This window comes from Nicotiana sylvestris, chromosome 8, assembly GCF_000393655.2.
Source record: "Nicotiana sylvestris chromosome 8, ASM39365v2, whole genome shotgun sequence".
NCBI classification, from domain to species: Eukaryota; Viridiplantae; Streptophyta; class Magnoliopsida; order Solanales; family Solanaceae; genus Nicotiana; species Nicotiana sylvestris.
The window spans coordinates 166,204,391-166,229,603 of NC_091064.1; the positions used below are offsets into that span (position 1 = coordinate 166,204,391).

At 38.4% G+C, this 25,213-nt stretch overlaps 1 protein-coding gene across 1 annotated transcript; it reads left to right on the forward strand.

Annotated features, from left to right (window-relative positions):
- The first annotated feature begins 279 nt into the window (after window positions 1-279).
- LOC104235867 (ATP-dependent 6-phosphofructokinase 6) lies at window positions 280-24,730 on the forward strand. Its single transcript, XM_070152887.1, has 14 exons — window positions 280-806; window positions 2,626-2,672; window positions 2,777-2,816; window positions 3,594-3,656; window positions 3,753-3,890; window positions 3,975-4,133; window positions 4,580-4,633; window positions 5,089-5,157; window positions 21,294-21,423; window positions 21,875-22,143; window positions 22,981-23,029; window positions 23,112-23,266; window positions 24,117-24,291; window positions 24,443-24,730. Exons 1-14 carry the CDS (start codon window positions 705-707, stop codon window positions 24,493-24,495), a joined length of 1,503 nt encoding a protein of 500 aa, XP_070008988.1. The 5' UTR covers window positions 280-704; the 3' UTR covers window positions 24,496-24,730.
- The last annotated feature ends 483 nt before the right edge of the window (window positions 24,731-25,213 follow it).

Here is a 25,213-nt window from a genome sequence, read left to right on the forward strand (position 1 = left end):
AAAAGATATCCAAAATTAATTGAACGCACAAACACCGAAAAAAAATCGAGATGACAAAGACGGTTTCAAAAAGTGTAATTTTGATTATACAAATAGAATAACCGAAAAATTGATAAATTTTATTTTATAAATAATCGGTCCCTCCTACTTACCACCTCAAACTTTATGGTCAAAATTAAGTTGGTGAAAAATAAGGTGAAGAGTACGAAAGGTCAAGAAGAAGGATAGATTTCATGCAAATGTGAAAACAATACTACAATCTTATAGATTCGTAACAATTGAATTTTTTTTTTTTTTTGCTATGAATCGTTTAAACTTTCTCTGTTTTTGATCTCGAAAATGAAAGTATATAACGTTATAGTAGCAGCCAACCAGAATTGTAGAAGTTTGAAGCCACCTATTCCCATACACTTTTTCCAATACCATCGGCATAGCGGTCTCTGGTTTTGAACATTGCCAGTCTGACTCGCTCCTTTTTCGTACTGAATGAGGGAATCGTCAACTCTATTGTACCTTCTTTCTCGCACTTACTCCGAACTATTATCCATTCTGTTTTTCCCATTTCATTCTTACAATTTGAAACAAAAACCAATCTTGGGAAATTTTTGGGTTGAACACAACTTCTTCTGCAAATTAAAAATACAAACTTTGAACTTTTTTTTAGACTTACCATAGTAGTAGTGTTAATATAATTGGAAGATCAGATGGGGATAGAGAGTAAATACCAAATGAAGGTGGTGGAAGGAGATAATGGCTACGTACTTGAAGATGTCCCTCACTTGACTGATTACATCCCTCATCTTCCCGTACTTACTTTCTTTTCTCCTCTTTTAGTTTTTATTCTCTAACTATGAAAATCTATCATTTCTGCATTTGTTTGGTTGCTGCACTTTTGATTCTTGATAATGTCTATTCAATGGCTTTTGTTAAATGGCTGCTTTAGTCTTTCTGCTTCAGAGGGCTCTGTTAATTTTTGGAATTATTACATGTTATAATGTTTCTTTTTGACTTGATCAACCTTTTATTGCAAGCTCTGATTTGTTTACACTATCCCATAAAAATATGCTAATGTTGAAATGAAAAGACTCCACCTTTAAATTTTTTACCATGTGGTGGTTGATGAATCCAATACATAAATTTTAGATTTATAGCTTTAGCAACAAGAGTATACTAGGCATGAGGAACACATGTCCTCTAGACAGTTTAATAGTTTATTGAGTAGAACAGTTTCTGGATTCTATTTCTATATTTTGACCGGAAAATTACATGAGGCTATGCGTTAAAATATGTAGGGAGAAATTTTCTTCTCAATTAGTAGGGGGTAAACTGATATATGGTTAAAGTTATATAAAATGAAGGTGAAAATCGAGATATAAGTTTTGTCCTTTGGAAGTTTACTCCATGAAGATAAGGAGCTGTTACATTCCTTGATTTATTCAAGGACATCCTAACTTGATGAAGAATGACTAGATCTTTGAACTTACATTTATGTTAAAGAACGTTTTCGCGGCATTTACATATACTCTAAAGCAAGGTGTTATAAATTCTAAATTTGAATCAGATAATAAGAGATTTTGCTTGAACATGCATCACACTTTGTTGTATTCTAGGGAGTTCTTGGAGTATATCGATTTGATATATGGACTTGCATTCATGTCCAAAAGGTTCTGAGTTCCAATTCTGTTTGGAGATAATTGCAAACCATGGGATCATTGAAGTTGTATTTGTATCAACTCAGTGATATCTAATTATTGGAAGATCTAACATTGTATAGATGAGTTGCGCTCTTGAATATAAAGGGGTGGACATCCACTTGGAGCATTTTCGTAAAGAAATTCCATATTTATTTATCTTGATTGAGATGGAGAGAGAGAGAGAGTGAGAGAGACATTGAGGGAATATGCATTAGCTGTTGGGAAATATACTATTGAGTTCTTCAGCAACACTAAATGACTCATGAACAAAGGATGTTAACTCTAGCTCATATGGAAATATTTTAATACACTGAGTTGTCATGCTTTGTGATACACTAGCATCATGCATGATTAGCAAGTAGTTATAGTTCATTCCATTTGAGACTTTACGATGAACTTCGCACATTCTACATTGAGGAGGAAATTGAGATTTCAGACTCTGTCTTTAAGTTTCTTTCAGATCACACAAACAACGCATTTCCTCTTTTTCTTATACGTACACTTTCTCTTCATGGTTGAGGTGCTGGCTTTCTTTTACATAAGCGCTCTTTAAATGAGCATTGTTTTCACCCTGGCCTTAGCTTTTTCTAGGTGGAAACAATTTTTTTTTTTTTAATGTTGTCACTACTCTTTGTTTGCTTTCTTCTCTCTCTGAAGTTTATTCTAATACGGAGTCCATATCCTTACACTTACTCTCATTTTGTTTCGTTCATATTTTTTCGGTTGGAGTGATCCACTTCTACTTTTTGCAAGAGTTGTCTTCACTTTTTCAGTCGGAAAATAAAATTTGTATCTGTTAGACACAAAACGCTTGATTTCGACTATTTAAAATGTGTATCTGCATTTATCCTCAACCATGTATGTTTGTTGCTCTAGATGTTGATATATCTACTAACTCGACTTTATTCTTCATTCCATTGCTTGATGACAGACTTATGATAACCCATTGCAGTCTAATCCAGCATACTCAGTTGTGAAGTGAGTCCATTATCAACTTTTCTTTTATTTATGCTATTAGGCCGATGTGGCAGTTATTACGCTGTTGACCCATGACAAGTTATGAACTGTCTTCATGATTTCAGGCAGTACTTTGTCGACCCGGATGATACAGTTCCTCAAAAGGTGAAATCTTCTTTTTGACTTGTTCTGCCGGTATATATACATTTCTTTCATAAAATATGTCTTTACTTCTTTCCCTTTCAATGGTTAATGAAATGGTAAGACGGATAACAGATAACAGATAGCTACATCGATCTGCGGAAATTGACTTAGTGATTCTGCAAAGTGGGATGCTAGTCATACAAATGAACTACATAGAACTATCTGGAAAGCAAGTGTAGAGGATCATCAGGTCTGATGTTGGATTTGGAGATCAACAGATGCCAAATTATGTCGAATTAGTATTTCACAAGAAATTCTACGGAAACTTTTATCATTCAACTGCTAGAAATGATGTCTCAAAAAATGTACTCTATATTAAATGTGTCTCCCTTAAAGGATAAAAAAACTGAAGTACATGTGAAACAGAGTAAGAACTAATTGCAAATATGGTAAAGAAGCTACTGAAAAGGAAGACGTGGCTGACTCTTCAGAGTGTCTATAGAGAGTCCAAACTGAACTTTGCATCCTGAATCATTTCTTCAGTCTTGTAGTAGTTGCCAATCTCCTATGCCATTGCAGTGAAAGAGCGAAAAAAAGTGTGTAAAGATTCTTCTTTTTTTAATTGGCTTTTGTGGATAAAATATTTGATCAGCCATTTATTTTATTTCATATTCCTTGTTGGCTTCTCTTTTCATTTACCAAAAAGGGAAACATTTTTGTTAGAGAGAGCTCCTTTGTTCATCAATCCCTCCTCTTTCCTTGTGATAATTGTTATGAATTTGTTTGATCACTTTGTAGATTGTTGTTCATAAGGACAGTCCACGAGGACTACATTTTCGGCGTGCTGGTCCCCGTCAAAAGGTATGTCTACTTTCTTCAAGGATGGCAATATGCAATTTGTTGCAGAACTATTGATATGCAATCTTTCACTCAGAACAAAGCTTCTATGTGTCTCAGGTTTATTTCAGTTCAGATGATGTTCGTGCTTGTATTGTTACATGTGGTGGTTTGTGCCCTGGACTAAACACGGTGATCAGAGAAATTGTACATAGCCTTGACTATATGTATGGTGTAGATAAAGTCCTTGGAATAGAAGTGAGTTGGCTGATGTTCAACTTCCTTATGCTTGATAAGCTGTTTTGTCTGTGCAGCTAACAGTACATTCTTTTTCCTTCATAGGGAGGCTACAGAGGTTTCTACGCAAAAAACACTATCAATTTGACACCAAAGCTTGTAGATGATATTCATAAACGTGGTGGTACAATCCTTGGGACGTCACGAGGAGGCCACGATACCACAAAGATAGTTGACAGCATACAGGACCATGGAATTAATCAGGTACTCCAACTACAAAAGTTTGTCTAACTATATGTCTGCTGTTGAATCTTGGAGTACCTTTCTTCTTTTGGTCCCTTTCTCTCTTTGGGTGGATTTCCGAATTTCTGCAAAAGTAACTTATTTAGGAAGAGAGTAGTATCTTGGTCAGAAGGAAAATCTTTGTGTAATTGACAAAAGTGGTATCATGGAGACAAGCATTGTCTTTACTTGTAAAAGAAGTTGAGTAGTATGTTTTCTGTAAAAAAGGAAAGAAGAAAAGATCCTTATTGATAAATTTTAGTGTTACAACAACATTAATGACTTATAGAAATATCCATTGTTCTATTTTAGCAATTTGCTAGTCCGCTTCGTCTGAGGCATCTTTGATTTCATCGCAAAAATCTTATGATAATGGCTGTCCTGCACAAAAGCTTCCGCTTGGTATAATGAGTATCTTATTGGTTCAGGTCTATATAATTGGTGGCGATGGGACTCAAAAAGGAGCAGCTGTCATTTATGAGGTATGTTAGATTCTGAAAATTAAAAGGCCAAGTAATTACCCACCCAAAAACATGAGTTAATTTCTTGAGGGGATTCTTTACCACTCTACAACTGTCAACTCAAATATCTTGTTCCATATGTACCATGTCAACATTATATGCATTCAGCTTCATCATCTGCACAGAGATTCAACACGTCTGAATATACCTTACTTCTAGTTCTGGCTAGCTTTTCTCAGTATGTCTTTGTAGTTTCCATGGATTTGCTAGACTCTAACGTGGAAACTTTCGAATATGCTAGATGCATATTTAGTCTCAGTGCAATGTAAATGTAACCAGCTACTGTCATATGCATTACTTGGTATCTGATTTCGGGTCCTGATGGTCCTTGGTGGTATCAATTCTTTGCTTGGTAAAAGAGAATTTGTGTTCATCTTTGCAAGCATTCTTAGAACAATCCTACTCCCTTTTTGCAGGAAATCAGGCGGCGTGGTCTCAAAGTTGTTGTTGCTGGGATACCAAAGACAATTGACAATGATATTCCAGTATTTCTCATTTCCTCTTACTATAATTGATTATATTTTTTTCTGGTATGATACACAATTTAGCAACCTAAAGAAGTAATTCCAAAGTTTCTTGTAAAGTGCAAAGCATAAATTTTACTGAATAGTAAAAGTACAGTGTAATTACTTTTTTTTTTTGAGAAGGTAACAATTTATATATTAATAAAAAGACTTCACTAAAAAAGTGAAGTCACCCATTGAAAGTGTTGGTTTATGTTTAGTCAACAATGGCATGCCAATTGGAAGAGTTGGTGGAAAGAGTTGGTGTGGATACTAGGAGGAAGCTTCCTCCTTTGATGTCACCCATGACATCAAGAGGAGGTCTTTACCTCTATAAGTAGATGCACTCCTTCATTTGTAGAAACCATCCTAAAAATAATACAATACATTGTAGTAAGTAGAGAGTTAAGAGAGAAATTCTCTTAAGTGTAATTGGGAAATCTCCCCTTCCTTTGTTAATATTAAAAAGGCAACTGTTCTCTGGTGGACGTAGGATTATTTTGATCCGAACCACGTTAAATCTTGTGTTCTTTCTTTTACGTTTCCGCTAACAATTGGTATCAAAGCGACCGGATTCTTTAACGATCCAAGGAGGAAGAACAAACAAAGATGAGTTCCATGAAGTTTGAAATTGATAGATTCAGTGGACGCAACAACTTTAATATCTGGAAGATCCAGATGATGGTGTTACTGCGGAGGGAAGGTTCAATCCATGCTATTGACGGAAAGTATCCTAAGGATATATCAGCTCCCGACAAGGAGAAGATTGAAGGGGATGCATTGAGTGCAATCCAACTATCCCTTGCACCTAACGTGCTTTGTGAAGTGAGTACGGGTACCGAAGAGACGGCCAAACAGTTATGGGAAAAGCTAGAAGGGCTATACCAAGACCGATCAGTGACAACAAGGATGTTGTTACAACGGCGTCTTCACACATTTAAGATGGGGTCAGGTACTTCGTTACAAGATCATTTAGATGCGTTCAATAAACTTGTCATGGACTTACAGATTGCAGGAATTAAAAAGGAGGAGGAGACGCTTGCATGTGCTTTGCTATTTTCATTGACTTCAGGATATCGTGATATTGAGAATTCAATGATGTATAGCAAGGAGCCTATCAAGCTTGAGCAAGTGCGGCAGGCACTTAACTCTAGTGATGTGCGGAGGCACATTGAAGGAGATAGAGATGACCAGGCAAGTGGGCTCTTTGTGAGAGGCTGGACTAGCCAACAGGGAAAGAGCAAATCAAAGCATAGATCAAAGTCTCGTGTGAACAAGAAGAATACAGAGTGTTGGGGTTGTGGCAAGAAGGGGCACTTTGAATGAGATTGCCCAATGTCAAAGTCCAAGGAAAAGACGAGTGCATCTACAGTTGAACAGGTACATGATTTTGATAATGATTATGTACTAACAACATCGTGTAATAATAATAGTAGTTATGGAAACAAATGGGTGTTAGACTCTGCTTGTACTCTGCATATGACATTCCGAAAAGACTGGTTTAGCAGCTATGAGAAAAGTGGAGGAACCGTAGTAATGGGCAATAATGCAACTTGTGCAATAGTTGGCATTGGCTCAGTTCGGGTTCGCTGCCATGATGGAGTCGTGAGGACTATTACACAAGTCCGTCATGTTCCTGATCTGAAGAAGAATTTGATCTCCCTGAGTACTCTGGATGAACAAGGCTACAGGTACATGAGCGAAGCAGGAACTATAAAGGTGACTAAAGGTTCTTTAGTCATGCTGAAAGGCAAGCTGGAGAACGGCCTTTACACATTGGCCGGAAGCACCATTGTTGGCTCTGCAAATGCATCTACAGTGCAGTTATCTAATGATGACAAGGCAAGACTATGGCACATGAGACTGGGTCATATGAGCGCACGTGGACTGGAGATGTTGAGCAATCGTAACCTTTTGGAAGGTGAGAAGATCAGCATACTTGACTTCTGTGAGCACTGCGTTCTAGGGAAGCAGAAGAAGGTCAGCTTCAGCACTGGCAAACACAAGACAAGAGGAGTGCTAGACTACATCCATTCAGATTTATGGGGTCCCTCTAAACTTCCATCGAAGGGCAAAAAGAGGTATCTTCTCACTTTTATTGATGATTTCTCACGAAAGGTTTGGGTGCATTTTTTGAAGGCAAAAAGTGATGCTTTTGAAGCATTTAAAGAGTGGAAGATTTTGGTTGAAAATCAAATGGAGCGGAAAATCAAGTATCTTCGCACAGACAATGGCTTGGAGTTTTGCAATGAAGAGTTTAATGAATTCTGCAAGGTTCATGGGATCTCAAGACATAGGACTGTCAGGCATACCCCACAGCAGAATGGAGTTGCCGAGAGAATGAACAGAACTCTTCTTGAAAAGGCTCGTTGTATGCTCCTACAAGCCAAAATGTCCAAAGTATTTTGGGCTGAAGCAGTTCACACTGCTGCTCATATTGTCAATCGATCTCCAGCATCGGCAATTGACTTTAAGACTCCGAATGAGGTATGGTCAGGTGAACCCTCTAACTATTCATACTTACGAGTATTTGGGTGTCCAGCTTATTATCACGTTAATGAAGGAAAGCTTGAACCAAGGGCTAAGAAGGCCATATTCGTAGGGTATGTGGATGGAGTAAAAGGGTACAAACTTTGGTGTTTGTCTTTACTCAAATTTATAGTTAGTAGAGATGTCACCTTCGATGAATCCTCTATACTTGATCCCCGTAAAGTTTCCGTGGAGTTTTCAGGAAACAAGAACAACGAGCAGGTGGAGCTTCCGGTGGAGCTTGCCAAGGAAAAGGATCAAGAGACTCAGGTTAAAGATGAGTCAGAAGATGTAGGCGTTGAAGAACTTGCTGTCAATGAACCATACACAATTGCGAAGGGGAGGGAGAAGAGGCAGACACGAGAACCGGAACGCCTTATAAATCAAGCAAACTTGATTGCATATGCGTTCGTAGCTGCACAAGAAGAGATTAAAGATCTGGAGCCCTCCTCGTATATTGAAGCAACTTCTTGCAAGGATGCCGCACAATGGCGGTTAGCCATGACTGAAGAGATGGAGTCTCTTCACAAGAATCAGACATGGGTCTTAGTGAAAAGACAAAAGGGGAAGAGGACAGTTGGATGCAAGTGGGTCTACCGAAAGAAAGAGGGAATTCCTGAAGTGGAAGATGCTAGGTTCAAGGCGAGATTGGTTGCAAAAGGTTTCAGCCAAAAGGAGGGAATTGACTACAATGAGATTTTCTCTCCGGTCGTGAAGCATAGCTCAATTCGCGTGCTACTAGCATTGGTTGCACAATTTGACTTGGAGCTTCAACAGCTTGATGTCAAAACTGCTTTCTTACACGGTGATCTAGAAGAGACAATCTATATGGATCAACCTGAAGGTTTCCTAGCTGAGGGAAAAGAAGATCACGTATGCCAACTAAAGAAGTCTTTGTATGGTTTGAAGCAATCCCCTAGACAGTGGTACAAGAGGTTTGATGCATTCATGACTACACATGAATTCTCAAGGAGTGCATTTGATAGCTGTGTGTATCACAAGAAGATGTCTGGTAACTCAATGATTTATTTACTGTTGTATGTTGATGATATGCTTATTGCTGCTAACAACATTACAGAGATAAATGCTTTGAAGAAACTGTTGAGTAAGGAATTTGACATGAAGGATTTAGGAGCTGCAAAGAAAATCCTTGGTATGGAGATTTCAAGAGAAGACGGTGTTGTACATCTTTCTCAGAAGAGGTATATTGAAAGGGTTCTCAAGAGATTCAATATGCATACGTGCAAGCCTGTAAGTACACCATTAGCTCCTCATTTTAAACTTTCAGAGTTACAAATGCCTCAGTCCGAGGATGAGGTGGAGCATATGTCAAAGATTCCTTATGCCAGTGCAGTTGGTAGCATTATGTATGCTATGGTATGCACACGTCCAGATATTGCTCAATCTGTAAGTGTGGTAAGTAGATACATGTCCAGCCCAGGAAAGAGGCATTGGGAAGCTGTCAAGTGGATATTGAGATATCTCAAAGGAGCTTCTGGTGTTGGTCTGACCTTTCGAAAAAGTGGTGGAGGTATTTCAATTCTCGGTTATGTAGATTCTGACTATGCAGGAGATCTTGACAGAAGAAGGTCCACAACTGGATACATCTTTACCCTCGTTGGCAGTGCCGTCAGTTGGAAGTCGACTTTGCAGTCGATTGTCGCTTTGTCTACGACAGAAGCAGAATACATGGCAGCAGCGGAGGCGGTAAAGGAAGCTATCTGGTTGAAAAGTTTAGTAGCGGAATTGAGTTTGGTTCAGCTGGAATCAACTCTTAGATGTGATAGTCAGAGTGCTATTCATCTAATGAAAAATCAGAGATTTCATGAGCGCACTAAACACATTGATGTCAGATTTCATTTTATTCGAGATGTTGTTGAAGAGGGAACTATCAAGGTCGTGAAGGTTATCACAGACGGTAATACTGCTGACATGTTGACCAGGATAGTCCCGCTCGCTAAGTTTGCACACTGCAAGGACTTGGCGGGTGTGTGCATCAACTGATACAACTCCAAAGAGAACAGTTGTTAGGTGGAGGTGGTATGTTCAACAATGGTTTGATTCTTCTTATTTCTTACAACGGGGTTGCCCAGTAAGCTTAAAAGTTTTGGCCAGAGTTGTTCACACGCACGCTCGAAACGCAAACAAAGGTGGAGATTTAAAGTGTTGGTTTATGTTTAGTCAACAATGGCATGCCAATTGGAAGAGTTGATGGAAAGAGTTGGTGTGGATGCTAGGAGGAAGCTTCCTCTTTTGATGTCACCCATGACATCAAGAGGAGGTCTTTACCTCTATAAATAGATGCACTCCTTCATTTGTAGAAACCATCCCAAAAATAATACAATATATTATAGTGAGTAGAGATTTAAGAGAGAAATTCTGTTAAGTGTAATTGGGAAATCTCCCCTTCCTTTGTTAATATTAAAAAGGCAACTGTTCTCTGGTGGACGTAGGGTTATTTTGATCCGAACCACGTTAAATCTTGTGGTCTTTCTTTTATGTTTCCGCTAACACCCATATTTACAAAGAAAGTGCCCATAAAACCTTGGTCATCTCACAAGGAATCTAGAACATCAAAAATGGATTCATGATCCTCCATAAACTTTCCTTTACACCAAAAATAGAAAAGAGCCAAACATTTCATCTTTATCTTCTGGATGTTACTGGACTTGTCTTCAAAACATCTTTGGTTTCTCTCTTCCCAGATTGTCCACCATATGCATGCTGGAACTATTCTCCATCTCTCTTTATAGCTTGAAATGTTGCCCTCTTTATTCCAGCAAGTTAGAACATCATTAATTCTTCCCGACATTGCCCATGAAATTCCCCTTAAGCTGATGAAGATTCTCCATAGTTGTACAGTGAGTTTGCAGTGCAAAAAATGATGGCTAATTGTTTTTGCCTCCTCTCCACATAAGTAACATCTAGAACACAGGTGGAATCCTCTTTTGATTAAGTTGGCCTGTGTTAGTACTGCCTCTTTTGCCAGTATCCATGTAAAGCAAGCAACCTTGTATGGAATTTTTACTTTCCATATCATCTTCCATGGACCAACCTGGTTGTTAGACAAGTTGAATTCCTTGTAAGCAGACCCAACGAAAGCCTCCCCTGCCTATTCCTTTACCATACGATAAGATCTTGATTAGAGTTGGTACCACTGAATCGCTCCAAAGTATTGTAAAAGTCAGTTACTCTTTCAATCTCCCAATCATTTAGCAATCTTCTGAATGTAAGATTCCATCCCTGATTAGTCCATGCCTCGTGTAATGTTACTTGTTGCTGATTCAAGGAATATATGTCAGGAAAGAGATCCTTCAATGGTCCTTGTCCTAGCCAATTGTCATCCCACAGTGAAATCTTCCTACCATTTCCTACCTTGAACTTGAATTTGTTAATCAGTTTTGGCCACGGATTCCTAATTGACTTCCACACACTAACACCATATGGAGTTCTCACTGATTTGGTTGTCCATTTTCCTTTCGTTCCGTATTTCTCCGTAACAACCTCCGTCCACAGTGATTGTTCATCTGCTGCAAACTTCTAGCCACTTTATCATCAAACTCTGATTCTGAATTCTTATGTTTTTTATTCCCAGTCCCCCTGCCTTTTTGCTAGTAGTCACAGAGCTCCAATTAACCAGGTGGAACTTCTTCTTCTCACTGTTGCCTTCCCATAGGAAATTCCTTCTTAAGGCATCAATTCTCTTCACTATATTGACTGAGATTGGAAAAAGAGACATCATATAAGTAGGCAAGGCATCTAGTATAGAGTTAATCAGAGTTAGTCTGTCCCCTATAGATAGATTGTGGAAAGAGTAAGAAACTTGAATAATTTCATTCATATATTTGAATGTCATATACATGGCTTTATATACAAGAAGAGGTTAGAAACAAAATCCCATAAAATCTGGGATTATACAAAATAAAATAAAACAAAGAATCAAAATTTGATATGGAAAGATCTTAGAGAATCAAAACTTGATATGGACAAATCTTAGAGGATCAAATCTTGATATGGAGAATATCTTCTTGGAAATTCTCTATCATTCAACACTCCCCTCAAGCAGGTGAATGGATATCTTCCATTCCTAGCTTGCTTATCAGGTCTTGAAACACATTGTTTGGCAGTCCTTTTGTTAAAACATCGGCCAACTGATCTTTTGTAGATACAAATGGTGTACAGATGAATCCACTATCTAATTTCTCCTTAATGAAGTGTCTATCTACCTCAATATGCTTAGTGCGATCATGCTGTACAGGATTATGAGCTATACTTATTGCTGATTTATTGTCACAATATAGTCTCATAGGTCCTTCTCATCTTGTCTTCAAATCATCAAGGATTATCTTTAACCATAACAACTCACAAACTCCCATCGCCATAGATCTGAACTTGGATTCTGCACTTGATCTGGCCACCACATTCTGTTTTTTACTTCTCCGAGTCACAAGATTTCCTCCTAAAAAGGTACAGTATCCAGAAGTTGACCTTCGATCCACTAATGAACCAGCATAATCCGCATCAGTATAAGCCTCTAAAACCATGTCTCCTCCTCTTCTGAATAGTATTCCTTTTTCGGGGCTTCCTTTAAGATATTGTAGAATCCTGTTCGCCGCTTGGAGATGCATTTCTCTAGGGTCATGCATAAATTGGCTAACGACACTTACATCAAAAGCAATGTCTGGCCTTGTATGGGACAAGTAGATCAATTTCCCTACAAGCCTTTGATACGAGCCTTTATCTACCACAGAATCTTCTGGAGAATTACACAACCCATGATTATATTCAATTGGTGTGGCCACTGGTTTACACCCTCATTTTCCTGTTTCTTTCAACAAATCAAGCACATATTTTTGTTGGGAAATAAAGATTCCTTGTTTAGAATGTGCTACTTCAATTCCCAAAAAATACTTTAATTTTCCAAGATCTTTGATATCACATTCCTTGAGTAAAGAATTCTTCAAATTGTGTTAGTCCTCTGAATCATCACCTGTTACTATGATATCGTCTACATAGACTAGTAGAGCAGTTACCTTTCCTGTTTTTGAGTGCCTTATGAACAAGGTGTGGTCTCCTTGACTCTGTCGATAGCCTAGCTTGATCATAACCTTTGTAAATCTTCCAAACCATGCACGGGGTGATTGCTTTAGCCCATAGAGTGCCTTCTTCAGTCTACATATCATTCCCTTCTTGCTTTCAAAACCAGGTGGTACCTCCATATAGATCTCCTCATCTAAATCTCCATGTAGAAAAGCATTTTTAACATTAAATTGTTGTAGGTTCCAATTAAAAATCGCCGCCAATGACAATAAGATCCTCACTGTATTCATTTTTGCCACTGGGGCAAAAGTCTCCAAATAATCAATTCCATAGGTCTGTGTGTAACCCTTTGCTACCAAACGTGCTTTAAATCTTTCTATAGACCCATCGGACTTGTATTTCACGGTAAACACCCATCTACACCCTACCAGCTTTTTCCCTTTTGGTAATTCCATCATTTCCCAAGTTTTATTCTTCTGCAATGCTTCCATTTCCACCTTCATAGCTTCTTCCCACTCTTTGTTGCCTAATGCTTCAGACAAATTTTTTGGAACAGGAATTGTGTGGAGGTTACTAAGAAAAGCTTTATGGCTTGGGGATAGGTTTTGATATGTCAAGGAAAGGCACAAAGGGTGTTGTGTGCAGGTTCTGGTTCCTTTTCTAAGTGCAATGGGAAGGTCAAGATCATTTGGTTGGTTATGATCTTCATGATCAGTTTGGTTTGGTGTTTCTGATGGTTCAACAGGTTCAAGATAGGTATTAGGAGTAGGAACATGTGGAGATAATTGTGGTTGAGTAGTTTGATCAGTTAGCCTCTTTCTTCTGGAATAAACCTGCAATGGTGGATTACTTTCTTGAATTCCTTTATTTATATCAAGATTAGAAGACTCAATAGATTCATTAGGATTTAGAGACTCAGATGAGTTAAGAGATGGTGACTCAGGCAAGGACATAGATAAGGATTTGTCATGGCTAGGAATAGACAAATCAAGTAGTGATAAGTCTAGAGATCCTTTTTCATCCAATGACTCCCCCTAAATGTAAGAATTTTTAAAAAATGACTCACTTTCATCAAATGTGACATCAGCTGAAACAAAAAACTTCTTGGTTGATGGTTGGTAACACTTATATCCTTTTTGAGTAGGAGAATATCCAATGAAAACACACTTAAGAGCACGTGGATCTAATTTGCCTCTATTCTGAGAATGAATGTGAACATAGGCAATACTCCCAAAGATTCTAGGAATCAATTTACTGGAATTTTTGAAATTCGGGAAGAAACTCCTAAGAGTATCAAGTGGGCTCTTAAAATTCAGAATTCTTGATGGTATTCTGTTACTAAGATATGCAACAGTTAGGACAGCTTCCCCCCAATACTGATTTGGAACCTTTTTGTGAAACAATAGTGATCTAGTAATGTCAAGTAACAAACCGTTTCTTCTCTCCGCTATCTCATTTTGTTGAGGAGTATTGACACATGAAGATTCGTGAATAATTCCCTCATTTTTGAAGAAAACAGAGAGGTTTTGATTGAAGTAGTCCTTGGCATTATTAGAATGGAATCTTTTAATTGTCACTTCAAATTGGGTTTTAACTAGATTAACAAAGGTAGGAAGAACGTGGCTGACATCTGATTTTTGCTTTAACAAATAGATCCATGTTACTCTTGTACAATCATCAATGAATGACACAAATCATCTAGCACCGGAAATATTAGGAATGGAAGAGGGTCCCCATACATCACTATGAATAAGAGAAAATGGAGTCTTGACATCTTTTGTTGCTTATTGGAAAGGAAACACGTTTATGTTTTGCGATTTCACAATCTTCACAATGAAAAGACTCAACGACCAAATTTTTGAATAACGATGGAAACATTAGCTTGATTACATAAAAGGAAGGATGACCTAAGCGACGATGATAGAGCCAAACTCTCTCTTTATTGGACATAACAAATTCAGACAAGAATGAACTAGATAAGGAATTCTTAATTGTATCTCCACCATTGTGAAAATCCAGAAAATAAAGACCACCTTTCTCACTAGCACGCCCAATCATCTCCTTCGTGTCCTGTTTCTGAAATGCACAATATGAAGAGAAAAAGGTTACTTTGCATTTGGAATCTTTGGTGACTTTGTGGACAGAAATGAGATTTGCAAGTAACTTTGGGACATAAAGAACATTCTTAAGTATCAAAGACTTTCCCAGTTGTATGTCTCCTTGGTCAGCTACAGTAATAACTGAACCATCGGCTATAGTTATTTTTTTATAGCTAGGGCAAGGTGAATATGATATAAAGAGATGGGAGGAACAAGTCATATGATCAGTTGCCCCGGAATCAACCACCCACATTGGAGAAAATTTGTCTCTAACATTAGCAACAAAAGTGGAAGAAATACCTGCAAAGGCCATTGAACAACTACCTGCCGAAGATGATATCTCCAGAGATTCCAGCAAAGTCTTCAATTTCTCAATATCTTCTTTGTTGAATTCTGGGACTAATGTACTTTTTTTATCAACCTGAGGGCTGCTAGCAATGTGTGTCTGCGTTCCATCAAAAGTATTTTTGGTTGGAGGTTTACCATTGAGTTTCCAACATCTCTCTTTCGTGTGCCGGTACTTTTTGCAGTAAGTGCAGTAAAGATTGTCCCTGTTGACAATCGGTTTGAATGAACTTGCGGGCTTGATGGTGCTCTCCAATTGTGAAACTCCAGATTCCTTTTTATTTGTCCCTTTTGTCATAAGAGCTGATCCTTCATTTATTTGAGTTTCAAGCATAACACTCCTCCGTCCTTCCTCTGGCCGTATAATGGCCATTGTCTCATTCAATGATGACAGATCTTCTTTCCCTAAAATTTGCACTCGTACAACATCAAACTCTGTATTTAGCCCTGCAAGAAAATCATAAATCCTTTCTTTTTCAATAAATCTTTTCAGAATTGCAGCATCGTCTGTGCAACGCATTAGAATGCATTGATAGTGATCCATCTCTTGCCATAACCCCTGTAAAAGGTTAGAATATTCAGTGACAGATCGAGCTCCCTGTTTTGTTGCAGATAACTTTGTTTTTATTTCATAGATCCTGGCAGCATCATGAACTTTAGAGTATGTCTCCTTCACTGCATCCCAAATTTCCTTAGCAGTATTCAGAAACATAACAGTATCACTAATTTCTGGAAGCATGGAGTTCCATAACCATGACATCACCATTGAATCATGTTCATCCCATGCATCAAACTTGGGGTCTTCTTTGGATGGTCTTGTATCGAGGAGATGTCCTAATTTCCCTTTACCTTTTAGAAAGGTACGAACAAGCTGAAACCATTTTAGATAATTTTTCCCATTCAACCGATAAGAGGCTTGAATATTTTGTAAATCTCCAAGGTAGAAACATTTTCAGAGACTGGAGTATTCGCAATAGTACTCTCTTCGGACATGGTTTTCAAATGGTTTCAACCCTTGGGCGGAATAAAGAGGACAAATGTGATGAAAAGATGGATGAATGAAAAAAAATCTGTCAGTAATAAGCCTAAGGCTCTGATACCATGTGGAAAGAGTAAGAAACTTGAATAATTTCATTCATATTTTTGAATGTCATATACATGGCGTTATATACAAGAAGAGGTTAGAAACAAAATCTCATAAAATCTGGGATTATACAAAATAAAATAAAACAAAGAATCAAAATTTGATATGGGAAGATCTTAGAGAATCAAAACTTGATATGGACAAATCTTAGAGGATCAAATCTTGATATGGAGAATATCTTCTTAGAAATCCTCTATCATTCAACATAGATAATGATTCTTCTAATTTGCTAGCTTCTTTTCACACTTCTCCAACACTCCATTCCAAATTCCTTTTGACTTACTTTTGGCTCCCAATGGCATCCCCAGATATACAGTAGGCATTTCACCTACATTCCCACCTAGAATATCAGCAAGACTTTGTAATTCCATTACCTCATTTACTGGATAAATGAAGCTTTTGTACCAATTTATGCGTAGTCCAGAAGTGGCTTCAAAAAGAATGAATATCACCCTTAGTATTTTCAGTTGTTCTCTATCAGCTTCACAGAACACCAAAGTATCATCAGCATACTGCAAATGTGAAATCCTCATGTTGCTATCAACCCTGCAATTCACCTTAAAGCCTCTGATCCAATTGTTTGTCTGTGCTCTTTTTAGCATATCGTTCAAACCTTCCATAGCAATAATGAATAAGAAAGGGGAAAGGGGATCCCCTTGTCTCAGACCCCTCTGGGAAGGGAAGAAACCAGCTGGGGCTCCATTGATGAGTACAGAGAAGCTTACAGTTGAGATGCAGTATTTTATCCAGTTAATCCATTTTCCACCAAAGCCCATTTTCCTTAGTGTTTCAAGCAGAAACTTCCAATTCAAATGATCATATGCTTTCTCTATATCCAGCTTGCATAGTATCCCCGGTTCCCTGCTTGTTTTCCTTGTGTCAATGCATTCATTAGCTATAAGGACAACGTCCATGATCTGTCTTCCTCTTATGAAAGTCATTTGTTGAGAATCCACCAGTTTACTGACCATCCTTTTTTAGCCTCTCAGTCAGTAACTTGGAGATAATTTTGTATATACTACCTATCAGACTGATAGGCCTGAAATCTCTTAGTTCTTGGCCCCCAGCTTCTTAGGAATCAGAGCGACAAAAGTGGCATTAAGGCTCTTTTCAAAGATTCCTTGTTCATAAAAATTTTGAACAGCAGCTACCACATCCTTTTTAACCACTTCCCAGCAGGTAGTGAAAAAGGCCATTGTGAAACCATCTGGACCTGGTACTTTGTCACCTGCACATGCCTTAACACTGTCCCATATTTCCTGCTCTCCAAATGGACTCTCCAGCATTGAGTTATCCTCTGTTGTGATCATCTGGTTGTTTCTGATGGAACCTATTGGTCTCCACTCCTCTTCTTCTGTGTATAGGTTTTGACAGAATCTAATCACCTCCCTCTTGATGTCTTCCGGGTTTTGCAGAGATTCCCCTTCTACTATCAACTAAGCTATATTATTAAATCTCCTGTGAGCATTGGCTGTTCTGTGGAAGAACTTGGTGTTTCTGTCTCCCTCTTTTAACCAAAGGGCCCTGGATCTCTATCTCCATGCTGCTTCTTCATAATTTGCAATCTCCTCAAACTCCATGGTCAATGTGGTTTTTGTGAATATTTCCTCCTCTGTCAAGCTTCTCCGGTCATGTAACTCCTCCAGCACTGCAAGTTGGTTGAGGATACTTGCTTTCCGTAATGCTAAGTTGCCTTGTAGAGTTTTGCTCCATTCTTTTAACTTTGTCTTCAAGTATTTAAGCTTCTAAGTTAGAATGAAATCTGGCCTTCCTTCACAGGTTAAAGAATTCCACCATTCTTCTATTCTGTCTTTGAATCCTTCAGTGTGCAACCACCAGTTCTCAAATTTAAAGTATGATTTAACTGGATCCCAACTACCACATTGTAGCATCAATGGGAAATGATCTGAGGTAACTCTCTGAAGCAGTGATTGCTTTATGTTTCTAAAATCTTCATTCCAGTCAGCAGAAATCAAGAATCTATCCAATCTGGCTACTATTATATGTCTGTCCCCTTTTCTCCATATGTACTCTCCTCCTGATAATTGGATGTCTACCAGTTCCATGTCTTCAATGAAGTTTGAAAAGTCAGTCATAGCTCTTGTGAATCTGGAACAATTTTTCTTCTCTGATGGGTACCTTACAGTATTGAAGTCCCCACATGCCACCCAAGGTCCATTAAAGAAACCTCTTGCACTTGCTAGCTCCCACCATACTTTCTCCCTAATATCCCTTTCTATTTTAGATTCTTGGAAGCAAAAGATTTCTGCCTTCCAGCTGAGTATCAAACTTTTAATCAATCTCCTTTTCCTAACTCTATTAAATCCCCTAACATTCCATGATATGATATTCACTGACATTGGCTATGGCTGATGATGCTTCCCCCCCCTGCTTCTAGTTCCATTGCTCTTGAAATTATTTCCAATATCCAGACCTTTCAGCTCTTTGTATCCCTTCTTCTTTGTAGTCTGGACAACCTAAGTAACTTCTTTCCCTTTGTTCGCTTGCCTTCTGTTGTCAATTTTCATGTAAAGTTCCAATGCTTCTCTCACATCCACTAAAATCCACCCCAAATTCTTTGCTCAATCTGATGATATTCTGATGCACCCAAATTGATGCTTCAAATTCCAGGTCTTCTTCTGCCTTTAAGTTTTGATGGTTTAGAGGCACAACTTCTTCAATTGCCCAGTCCACAAACATATTAGATTCTTTTGACTGCATGTGCATGTTGTTGTATTCCTCTGAATTTTGTCCCTTCCCTTCGTGCTCAGCAAGAATCAACATTGCATTATCTTCAGGAATAGCTTCTTGTTGATTTTCTTTATCTCCATCATCCTCCCTCTCTTTTTCCTCTTCTTCTGAGCTGACGATGTTGTTGCTTTCCTTTGGTTCCTCCAAAACAATGGTTATTTGATTTACCACAGAAGGTTCAAACTGAATAGTTGTTATCTCTTCATTAAAGGGATCTGGCATGTGTTTTGTGAATGGTGTTTTAAAAGCCTTCTCTTCAGATATAATTTGAGTCAATGAATCTGGGCCCAAATCTTTTTTGTTGTAGTGTTGCGAAGCCCTATTAGTATTCATTAAAGAGTTACATGACTGGTCAGTTGCTCTTTTAGGGATAGGGTGAACCTGCTTTGAGCTGCCCACATGTCCCATCAAAACATATGTAGCTAGTCCCCCTGTTGGCTGCTTGACTGCAGCACCGCCGTACGTACTCACCGAAGCTTCACACCAGATCTGAATCTCAAAGACTACCCCTTCACATTCTATTTTCACTGTTTTTGGTACTGCAGATCCATCTCCTTTCACCTTTATTCTTGCCCATTTCAAATGATTTTTTAGTTCTGTTTCCTCCTCAGTTTCAATCCAGCCACCACAAAATTCCCCAACTTCTTTGAAAACTTTTTGAGACCATAGATGCAGTGGAAGTCCTACTAGTCTAATCCATACATGATTCATCATTTTATTTCTTGGAACAGACCCCACCATCGGATTCCACCATTGGAGCTTGACTTTGTATTTCTTCCAATACCATTCACTTCTCAGTACATGGTCAGCGATTAGCTTCGAAGGGAATTCGAAGAGAAACCTATTTTGGTGCATCTCGTAAATGTTGATACCATGTGCTTGCTTCCAAGAATTTGCTGCCCATTTACGAACTTCCGATAAGGTTGCAATTTCTGAGCTTTCTTCTGTAATGAATCCCACCAGGCACCTACCTAGCAGATCGTTGTGTGTTAAATCTCCAGAAATGTGTATAATGTCTCCTTCTTGTTGGACTTCCGCTTCCTTCATTTCTCTGCTTGCCCACTTATGATTTCTAATTGTGTTTGAATAGAGAAGTCCTTTTTCAATGACTTTTGGAGCGATAATTGTATTCCTCCGTACCTCTGCGTTCATGAACCTTTCTATTTTTGCTGCAACATATGACCAACCTAAATTGAATGCTGCCTCCGGAACAATAATAATTAACCTTCCCCTGCCTTGGACTTTAATGATGGTCATATAACGACCATGTTTGTTGTAGTTCTTCGCACAGAATATTTCTGAGAAATAATCCTTGATTTTCCATCTTTTCACATGATTTCCTTTCACCTTCGAGCTTCCTTCAGATTTTCACACAACCATACCATCGTCTTCCTGCTGAACATCGATCTTCTGATTAGGCTTCTCCCTCTCTCTGTCCATTCAAACCATTCTTCAGCATTTGTTGAGCATCTCCCTATTTCATATGACTTGAAGCCCATTGCAAAATAGATGATGTTGTTCTCCCTCATTGTAGGATTTTCCCGCTGGATAGGATGAGCAATTGATTTGTCAGCAATAAATGTTGTTAGAAAGTCCCCGGAATCTTGTGTTCTATATCCGGAAAATCGAAAAGTGTTCAGAATTTGGTGAAACTGGAATGGGTCTGGTCGGACACGCCTAGTGATTAGGCTGAGTGGAGAAATTTTTTTGAAAAGAGGCCCGGAATCTGGTATTTTGTCGCCGGAAAATAGAAAAGTATTCAGATTTTGATGAAAAGGGGATCGGTTGGGTCGGAAAAGGCTGTTGAGCAGGCTGGTTGAAGAAAAAAATTTGAAAAGTGGTCGGGATTAGCCACACGTGCCGGCGTGTGGCTTAGATCTCGCCGGAAAAAGGCTGGACTGTTTCGCGCGTGACGGCGCATGGAGATCTGGTTGCCGGAAATAAGTGCTGGGGTTTGGTCGGTTTGGGGTTGGTTCTCGCTGAGAGAGATGAGGTGGTCGGAAAAAGTATGTAGCAAAGCATCTCCGATCCAGCACAACCTTTGTGCTGGGCTTTCTAATTTTAACTGTTTATCTTAATTTGATCCAGTGTAATTACTGGAGATCTCATTTTGGTAGTTTGCCCTCCCATTTTACTTAAGTAACTAGTAACTAATAGTGCTTGTCAGTTTGGACTACTCTTACGTGAAAACAAGTTTGTTCTGTTATCAGGTCATCGACAAGTCATTTGGCTTTGATACTGCCGTAGAGGAGGCTCAACGTGCCATCAATGCAGCGCATGTTGAAGCTCAAAGTGCTGAGAACGGTATCGGTGTGGTGAAGCTAATGGGCCGCTATAGTGGTAACATGCTTTTACAAAGTCTTGAAAAACTTTCAATGCATAGAAAATTGCCCAGTATAGAATTTCTTTTACCAAGTTCACATAAAGACTGTTTTATGCCCATCTCCACTACAAATCTTATCGGGCACTTCATTGTTGGTTCATTTTGCTGTTAAATAATAAGCTCTTCTCTGCATAGTTAGCTGCAAAACTCATCATTAGATAGGCTATAGCTGTTATCGATAAAAAAATAACTAAAGTGAGCTTCTATATGCTCACCATTTTCTTGGAAAGCATAAATAAAGGTATACACATCTTTGAGACAACAAATTTGCTTCTTTCTTTTCAAGTCATATTCTCAATGCTTAACTGCCCAAACCTCTCCATGCTTGCATAGTCTATATATTATTGTACTTTTCAACAAACAACAAAAGTCTTGATTTTAGTTCAATTTGCTGGAATATTGGTGTAGGATTCATTGCAATGTATGCCACTTTGGCGAGCAGAGATGTTGACTGCTGTTTGATTCCAGAGTCACCCTTCTATCTTGAAGGAAGTGGTGGTCTCTTCGAATTCGTTAAGAAAAGGCTCAGAGAAGATGGGCACATGGTTATTGTGATAGCTGAAGGAGCTGGACAGGAACTTCTTGCAGAAGAAAATTCCCATGCTAGAAGCGAACAAGATGCTTCAGGAAACAAGCTTCTCCAAGATGTTGGTTTGTGGGTATCCCAGAAAATCAGGGTAATGGTTGTTATAGACAGAGTTGTCCCTAATCTTATAGTTATACATAATGCAGAACTGAAAGATCTTGCTTTCTCTTCCTCTCTGTAAGCGATTAAGTGTGCTCGTCTCTACTTGAGTATGCGCATTTTTGGGTTTGTGAGAGAGCTAACATCATCTGTGTTAGCAAATTACATCTGTTCCAGTCGACAAAGCTTTCCTAAAGTTCATACTATACATGGTTTCCAGAAAATAAGGTGCATATCTTCCTAAAAAGGATAAGGAAACGAGGAAGAATTTGTTTGACAGAATTATTCACTGAATGATTACCAGATATTCTCAAATGCTCATGTGCCTCTAATAAGAACTTGTACTTTTAACTACTCTCACAAAATAAATTCATGTAACCACCAAGTAGTGGTTTGCATCTTATAAAGCAAACACCATATAGAACAACATAAGAAATAATAGGTGAGGCATTATAATTCTATATTATACATTTCGTTATTTTTATTTTTGACTGCATTGTTGTCTATCTATCGCTTTTGAGGAATGGTATGTTGTTATGTATTTTGTACAGAGGCTGGTCTCCTATATCTGCCTTTAAACACTGACTATCTAACAGTCATGAAATTTGTTGAACTTCTTGCTGAAAGAACCCTGCAGCAATGCGCATGAGTTTTATATTGCCACTTATCCTTTGTTAAGATTCCTATGATCCAACATGGAAAATGGTTCTTGGTCCTACTTTTCTTTTTGTGTTTTCTCGCAGTCCATGTGGAAATCGTGACTGAGATTATTCATATTAGGAAGTATTATGTATTAGCATTCTACTCACCATTTTTTTACTTCTTGCAGGATCATTTTGAAAAAAAGCTTAAAATGCCCATTACTCTTAAATATATAGGTGGGAAAATTTCAACCATCTGAATAGCTGATTTAGTTTGAAAAACTTATGATGCTAACCAGCAATTCACATTGTTATGCAGACCCAACTTACATGATTCGTGCTGTTCCGAGTAATGCATCTGACAATGTATATTGCACGATTCTTGCTCAAAGTTGTGTTCATGGAGCTATGGCAGGGTATACAGGCTTTACCTCGGGGGTTGTGAATGGTCGTCAAACATATATTCCATTCAATGTAAGTATCTACATTTGGCTGTTGATCTTTCTAGTTTTATCTCCGGCTTCCTGATTAACCCCAAGGTATCGACAATGTCCGTCCCTGTGGAAATTGGAATCTGATTGGGACTTGGCTGTGATTTATCATACACTAGGCAAAAATCTTTAGTTCCTAGCTGCTTTAAGTTGAACAGCTTCCGGTTCACTAACTGCTTTTAGCGTTTAGGTTTAGCTTGAGGATGCAACTCATGTTCTTAAAAGTTCGATTTCCTTCCTATAATCACTTTTCCAACGCCGGTGTCGTCCATTTGGAGTCTAAAATCCAGTTTAGTTTTTCTTAAATTTTCTTAACGTCAGGGTAGATTATTTGTTGCCTTTCAATGAGTATGTTAAATAAACAGTCTCCGGAAAGTACGCTCTACTGTTTAGTAAGATGCACTTGCACCTTGGGAAAAAACATGGTGTTCGTTTTCTCTAAGATTGTTATCAGCAACCTATTGTTCTGTATTCATGGTTCTGGTGCACTGACCTCTCCCATATGACATAAAGCATGTCGAATCTAATTTCATGGCATAGTTGATATCAGCAGCAGCTGTGTGCATGTTATGTAAAAGCTGGTTTTGTCACTGTCATCTTCCATGACAGAGCTGTTTTAGCAATATTATGCTCTATTCGGATCATTTTCACCTGTGTGACTTGGTGGCAGAAAGGGGAACCAAAAGCCATTCAATCAATTATGTTGTACCTTACCTTATCAAAAGATTATGTCCTGGGCACTAGTTTTATTTTGTGATTCGACTTTCAAAGCTATTACTATGGACACGCCATTTTCACAAGTTTAACCAGCATCTTCATTCTTTGCTGTGCAGCGCATTACTGAGAAGCAAAATAAGGTGGTCATAACTGACAGGATGTGGGCACGGCTTCTTTCGTCGACCAATCAGCCAAGCTTCTTGAGCACAAAAGACATTGTTGAAGTGCAAAAGGGGCAGCACCCACCAACTCAGTTATTAGATGGGGATAACAATGACAGTGAGACTTCAGGTAAACAAAACACTAGCATGGCATGAAATAAAAGCACCCTATAACACTAGAGCAGTAACTTTTCTCACCAGTAGTCACTCAAGTTGCTATTTCTACTACCTTTGAATCTGCAAATGCCTACCATAATGTCAGATTAATCGGGTCGTTGTAGGAACTTATTTGAAGGTTTTGGATCTGTTACCGTGCCTCAGCTGTGGGCAGTAACAGATATGTATATTGAAGGTTTTGTTGTATCTAGTGAAGTTGCCGCCAAAGCTTCGTTGTATTCATGATTATGAACCATATTTATTTGTATGTTGTGGAGGTGTTGCTTCCCAATTTTTTGGTTATCTCCTCTCTGTATTTTACATCTGGAAAATGCTGCTGTTCTCAAAGTTTCTGTACACAAATATCAACTACTATTTCAAGAATTTCAAAGTAGCAGTTAGCCAGGATATTACTACTATGCTCCATTGGTCTTGAGTTGACCTAAAGTTTATGCACTTCTTGAAACGGTACTGGATGGGGACCCTTCCAATGTTTGAATGTTTAAATGATCCGGCAGGGAAAGTTCTAAAACCACATGACAAACTAAATTGTTTCAACGTATCTAAACTTCTCCCCATTTGCTGTGCTCGTAATCTGTCCCATATATTTTACACTTCTGGAATCTCAAGTGTCAAAAGACGTGTTTGAATCCTAGAAGATGCAACACAAATGAGATCTAAGCTAGATTTTGATTGCATTTTAATTTAAAAAAACTTTCATTGCAAACTAATTCTGAAATGAAAAGGGCGCTAAGCCTTAGTGATTAGGAACTGCACATTTACCCCCACCCAAATATTTGCAAAACCTACCAATTTACAAGACTGGCCGATAATGCAAATAATAAGGTATTTCTTTTGGAAGGAAATCAGCTTCCCTCCATATAGCTTTGTGAAGC

Bases quoted from the DNA above. Each gene is read 5' to 3' on its own strand.
- LOC104235867 (XM_070152887.1), top strand. From the start codon at position 705: ATGGGGATAGAGAGTAAATACCAAATGAAGGTGGTGGAAGGAGATAAT. The intron at 807-2,625 runs GTACTTACTTTC...GCTTGATGACAG, and splicing joins ATTACATCCCTCATCTTCCC to ACTTATGATAACCCATTGCA. The intron at 21,424-21,874 runs GTAACATGCTTT...ATATTGGTGTAG, and splicing joins GCTAATGGGCCGCTATAGTG to GATTCATTGCAATGTATGCC.